The 5392-nt window shown below is 64.8% G+C and overlaps 1 protein-coding gene across 2 annotated transcripts in view; it reads left to right on the forward strand.

Annotated features, from left to right (window-relative positions):
- The first annotated feature begins 1669 nt into the window (after positions 1–1669).
- The window catches only part of PHF19 (PHD finger protein 19), a 7054-nt gene continuing 3331 nt past the window's right edge, over positions 1670–5392 (forward strand). The window contains exons 1-8 of one of the 2 annotated variants that reach the window (XM_057372970.1): positions 1670–1888; positions 3340–3528; positions 3771–3852; positions 3999–4094; positions 4185–4285; positions 4376–4524; positions 5049–5144; positions 5286–5354. In XM_057372970.1, the coding sequence (XP_057228953.1) occupies positions 1787–1888; positions 3340–3528; positions 3771–3852; positions 3999–4094; positions 4185–4285; positions 4376–4524; positions 5049–5144; positions 5286–5354 (884 nt within the window). In that variant the 5' untranslated portion in view covers positions 1670–1786. Of the gene's footprint in view, positions 1889–2180; positions 2239–3339; positions 3529–3770; positions 3853–3998; positions 4095–4184; positions 4286–4375; positions 4525–5048; positions 5145–5285; positions 5355–5392 lie in introns of those variants that run through there. The other variant, XM_057372969.1, reaches the window with a different exon arrangement.

A 5392-nucleotide genomic window follows, 5' to 3' on the forward strand; every position in this document is an offset into this window, starting at 1 on the left:
GAGGAAGAGGAAGAGGAAGAGGAAGAGGAAGAGGAAGAGGAAGAGGAAGAGGAAGAGGAAGAGGAAGAGGAAGAGGAAGAGGAAGAGGAAGAGGAGCACCCAGCAGCTCACTGCAGTGGGTCTGAGGCCAGGCTGGCTGGATGCTGTGGCAGGAGCACTTGCAAAGAAACCAGAGTTAAACGTGATTATGTCGCATCAGTCCAGGTTAGGAAACAGAGGATACATCTCAAATTCTAGGGTTTTGGGGTTTTTTTCCATTTCTATTCGGGATTTCCGCCCCAGGATAATGTTCCCATGCTCTTTCTGCTGGCAGGTGGAAGTTTGGGATTCCCTCAGTGTGTGGAAGGTTTTCAGTCAGGTTCTCCCCGCGTACCCCCCCGGTGAACTGGATCCGGTGTTTGATTTCCGTGTCACACCGCCCGCATTCCTGTGGCGAGCAACCAACACTCTGCAAGCATGGACCAGGGAGTGGGGAGGGGAGCGGCGCTGCCCCGGCCCCTCGGGGACAGGCTGGGACAGGAGCGCTGTCCCGGCAGGGGATTTGGGGCAAAGCCAGCAGCCCCGAGGCACCGAGTGGGGAGCGGGGGTGGTGATGCAGGGGTTATTTTAGTCCTGAGGTGACTCACACTGAGCCCGGGGTGACTCACGGGGAGCTTGGGGCCGGCGCTGGGGAGAGCGCGGCACGGCATGGTACAGTGACACACATGGCACACATGGCACACATGACACACATGGTTTGGCACACACGGCACACATGGCACACATGGTTTGGCACACATGGTTTGGCACACACGGCACACGTGGTTTGGCACACATGGCACACACGTCACACATGGTATGGCACACATGGCACACGCGGTATGGCACACATGGCACACATGGTATGACACGCATGGCACACATGGCACACATGGTTTGGCACATATAGCATGGCACACATGGCATACATGGTATGGCACACAAGGCACACATGGTTTGGCACACATGGCATGGCACACACGGCACACACGGCACAGCACGGATTTCCTCCCACAGCCCTGCACAGGGATCTGCAGCAGAGTGGCATCTCTCAGGGATTCACCTTTCCCGTCCCCTCCGCAGGTGCAGCGTCCCGAGGAGCGCTCGGACACTGATATTTTACGGGAAAGGTTGATTGAAAATCTGATTGCTGAGCTGACCCAGCYCCGGAGCTGGAGGGGCGGCTCAGCCCGTGCCGTGCCGCTCATCCCGGAGCCCGGGAGCTGCTCCCTTGCAGTTCARGCTTTGTTACACCGGTGTTCTGAGCCCCAGCTCCCGGTGCTGCCGGAGCTCATCCATCACGGGCAGGAAAAGCCGCACGGACTCTGCTCGCACTTGGCCCGGACCCCGCAGCAGGAATCAGCTCTCCTATGGCCCCAGCAGCCTGGAAAACATTGCTTTTTCAGGATCGCTTTCCAACAAACAGCAAATCCTTCAGATTTCTTCTTGGCACGGAGCGAAGCATTTTTACAGTGATTGGTTTTCTCTGTGAGATTCAGAGAAAGGCTGAAAGGCTGCTCCCGCTTCCAGGAATCCCGGCGAGCACAGGTCGTTCCCTCTCGGGACAAGGCAGTGCCCGCATCCCACCCCTCCCGCATCCCACCCCCTGCCCGCCCCCATCCCGGGGACCGGGAATGCCCTTCCCTGGCTGTGCCACGGCTCGGAGTGCGACAGGCGGGGAGGTCCCGCGTGTGGCAGAGGGTGACGGTGCCTCTCCACGGGCGGTGGGTGCGTGGCCGACCCTGAATGTCCCGTCCAGGCCCCGGGGATGCCTCCTGTGCCCGCCGGGGCACCGGGCCGAGCCGAGCTGAGCCGTTCCGTGACAAGCTGGGATGTGCCCTGCCGCTCCGCTCGGTTCCTATCGATGCCAGCCCGTGCCGGTCGGTGCCAGCCCGCTCGCCGCCGGTCCGTGCCGTGCCAGTCTGTCGGTGTCAGCCCGGTCCGGTTCGGTCGGTGCCGGTCCGTGCCGTGCCGGTCCGTGCCGTGCGGTGCCGGTGGGTGCCGCGGGGATGCGCTGCGCTGCTCTGCGCTGCGCTGCCGTGGGACCGGACCCGTGGGAGGCGGCGGGGGCGGCTCCGCTAATTGCATAACCGGGACGTCAATGCCGGCGGGAGCGCGGGGGAAGCGCGGGAAGATGGCGCCCCGCGCCCGGCCCCCGCCGCGCCCCGCAGCCCCCCGAAACCGCGCCCCGAGCGGCCGCTGAGCGCGCCGGGCACAGCGGTAAGGGCGGAGCGGGCACCGGGCGGGACGGGCGGGACGGGCGAACAGACGGCGCCGCGGCCGCCTTTGAATGAGCCAATGGCGGCGGGGCCGCGGCCGCCGCTCGGGACTGCCCGCGGCCACCCCGGCAGGTGCCACCGGGACACGGGGACACTCCCGTCACCGCGCGGTCCCGCTGCCCGGCACGGCAGCGCCGTGGGGCTCCGGGACAGAGCGGGAGCCCCGGGGGCGCGGAGTTGCGGGAGCCCGCGGGAGGGAGCGGAGGGAAGCGCGGGGGAGCGGAGGGAAGCGCGGAGCTCTGCGGGAACCCCGCGGGCGCGGAGCGGAGCCACCGCCGCGCTCGGACGCGCTCCCACGCGGGGACCCGGCGGGTGCCGCTGCCGGGATGTGTCACCACTCGTGAGCGCCGGGCTTTGCCCGTGCTTTGCACTTTGTGAGTGCGATCCCTCTGCCCGTGCCGGGGCTCTCGGGGGGCGGGAGAGTCCTCATGGATGGCAGAGGGCGCCCGATCCGCGGCGCCAGGACACGCGTGCTGCCATGAGGCCACATGTGTGGCGGTGACGGSAGCGCCAAGGGGAGAAAAGTCCCTTTCAAGTCGTTTCCGTGGTGTCCTTTGGGGTCGCAGCTGTGCCCTGGATGGTTTCTTTGCTTCCTGCACCCCAAACCTCGTGGCGGTGACATTTGGCCGCCTGGGTTCTCTCGCTGTGGGTGGCGCTGGCACATCCCCGCTCCTGCAGCAGCCCCGGTGGTTTGGGAGCCCGCAAAGCCGCGCGAAAATGGTGATTTAAAAATCACAGTAAATGTAAAGCTTTTATTTCTTGCATGCCCCCTCCCAAAACTGAACCGTGTGGACCCGCGGCGTGTCCCGGTGCTGTGGGATCCCATCGAGGGTTAATTCCCTCTTGCTCAGCAGAAGCAAAGATTTTGGCTGCTCCCTGGATTTCGTGGAAAGGAACCGCCTCTTCGGCACTTGTTGTGCAGTGTCCTGAGCCCCTGCTGGTGGGGCTGAGCCACCTCCAGSCTCGGTCCTTCCAGGCAAAACCCCAGGGGACGCATTGTGGCATGTCAGAGGACAGGTGACAGCGTGTGTGTCCYCTCCAGGCTGTGCTGATGGAGCCCAGCAAGCTGAGCCCGCTGATCCGGGATGTGTACGCGGCCGCCGGCCGTGTCCAGCAGGGCTCGGCGCGGAGGGGCAGCGGCTGCCGGGAGCTGATGGTCAGGCTGACCGAGGGGCAGTACGTGCTGTGCCGCTGGACCGACGGCCTCTACTACCTCGGCAAGATCAAGAGGGTAAYGTGGGCACCCCCGGGGGGACGGGAGCACCCCGAGTGGTGCCAGTGCCATTCCCTGGCTCAGTGATTGTGGTTTGAGGGGCTGCAGTGTGTTTCTGGTCAGCAGGGYACTTCAGATTGTCATCCTGCTCCAAACCTGGCTTCCCTCACYCTGAGGGACAGGATCGGGCACCAGGGACAGCAGGGCAGGGCTGCGGCTGGGAGCTGACACACAACTGCTCTTGTGCTCTGTCCTGCCAGGTGAGYGGCTCCAAGCAGAGCTGCCTCGTCACGTTCGAGGACAACTCCAAGTACTGGGTGCTCTGGAAGGACATCCAGCATGGTGAGTGTTGCCCCAGCCTCCTTTTCCAGCGTCGTGCTGGACCCTGCCCAGCAGCACGGGGACGTGCCTGTGCCTCATCCTGTGTCACCCATGTCACCTGTGTCACCCGTGTCACCCGTGTCACCCGTGTCACCCCCGCCCCACAGCCGGCGTCCCGGGGGAGGAACCCAAGTGCAGCATCTGCCTGGGGCAAACATCGGGCCCCAGGAACGAAATCCTCATCTGTGGSAAGTGCGGGCTGGGTGAGTGTGGCCGTGTCCCCCGGGCTGTGCCTGTCCCCTCCCGGCCGGGCTGGTGCCAGCCCCGYGGCGCTGATGCCGAGCCCCCGGCAGGTTATCACCAGCAGTGCCACATCCCGGTGGCGAGCGGCGCCGAGGGCCCGCTGGGGACGCCGTGGTTCTGCCGCCGCTGCATTTTCGCCCTGGCCGTGCGGGTGAGTGGGGCTGCCCGGGGCTCCCGGCCCCGTCCTCGGCACGATGTGACCCCGGGTGGCTCTGCTGACCCCGCCGCTGCCTCCCCGCAGAAAGGGGGTGCCCTGAAGAAGGGAGCCATTGCCAGGACGCTGCAGGCCGTGAAGATGGTGCTGTCCTACAACCCCGAGCTGCTCGAGTGGGACTCCCCGCACCGCACCAACCAACAGCAGTGCTACTGCTACTGCGGGGGCCCCGGAGAGTAAGGGGCTGCCTGGGGGCCACCATCGGCTTTGTGGGGAAAGGGGGATGGGCTCAGGCTGGGGTTGAGCTGGGGATGGGCTCAGGATGGAGATGAGCTCGGGTTGGGGATGGGCTCAGGCTGGGGATGGGCTCGGGCTGGGGATGGGTTCGGGATGGGAATGGGCTCAGGCTGGGGATGGGCTTGGGATGGGAATGGGCTCGGGATGGTGTTGGGCTCGGGATGGGGTTGGGCTCAGGCTGGGGATGGGCTCAGGGTGAGGATGGGCTCAGGATGGAGATGAGCTTGGGTTGGGGATGGGCTTAGGGTGGGGATATTTGATGCCAGGCTTGTAGGGCACTGTCCTGGGACCCGTGGCTCTGCTCCCCACACCGCCTCCATCAGGGTCTCCACTTGCTCCTGTTTGCACCAGAAACACCAGTCAGGGACAGACTTTCACTAACTGGAGGGGGTCGGTGCCTGGGAGCCCTCTGGCGTGGTGGCTGCCACCCGCTGACTGTCATCTCGCTGCTGTCCCTGCCCAGGTGGTACCTGAAAATGCTGCAGTGCTACCGCTGCCGGCAGTGGTTCCACGAAGCGTGCACCCAGTGCCTCAGYGACCCCATGATGTTTGGAGACCGGTACGTCCCTCCTGCCTTTGCTGAGTCCCTGTCACTGCTGTCACTCAGAGCGTGGTCCCACCCTGCCCCACCCTTTGGCCCTGCCTGGCTGTAGGATCCCATGATACTCACCTAGCGCTCTCCCTTCCCGGTGTTTTCCAGGTTCTATGTGTTTTTCTGCTCCGTGTGCAACCAGGGACCCGAATACATCAAGCGTCTGCCCTTGAGATGGTACGGAACGGGCTCTGCCTCCCCTGGAATCTGGGACA

Source organism: Malurus melanocephalus, unplaced genomic scaffold (assembly GCF_030028575.1).
Source record: "Malurus melanocephalus ecotype Western Australia unplaced genomic scaffold, MMel_1.1 scaffold_181, whole genome shotgun sequence".
Classification (NCBI taxonomy): Eukaryota; Metazoa; Chordata; class Aves; order Passeriformes; family Maluridae; genus Malurus; species Malurus melanocephalus.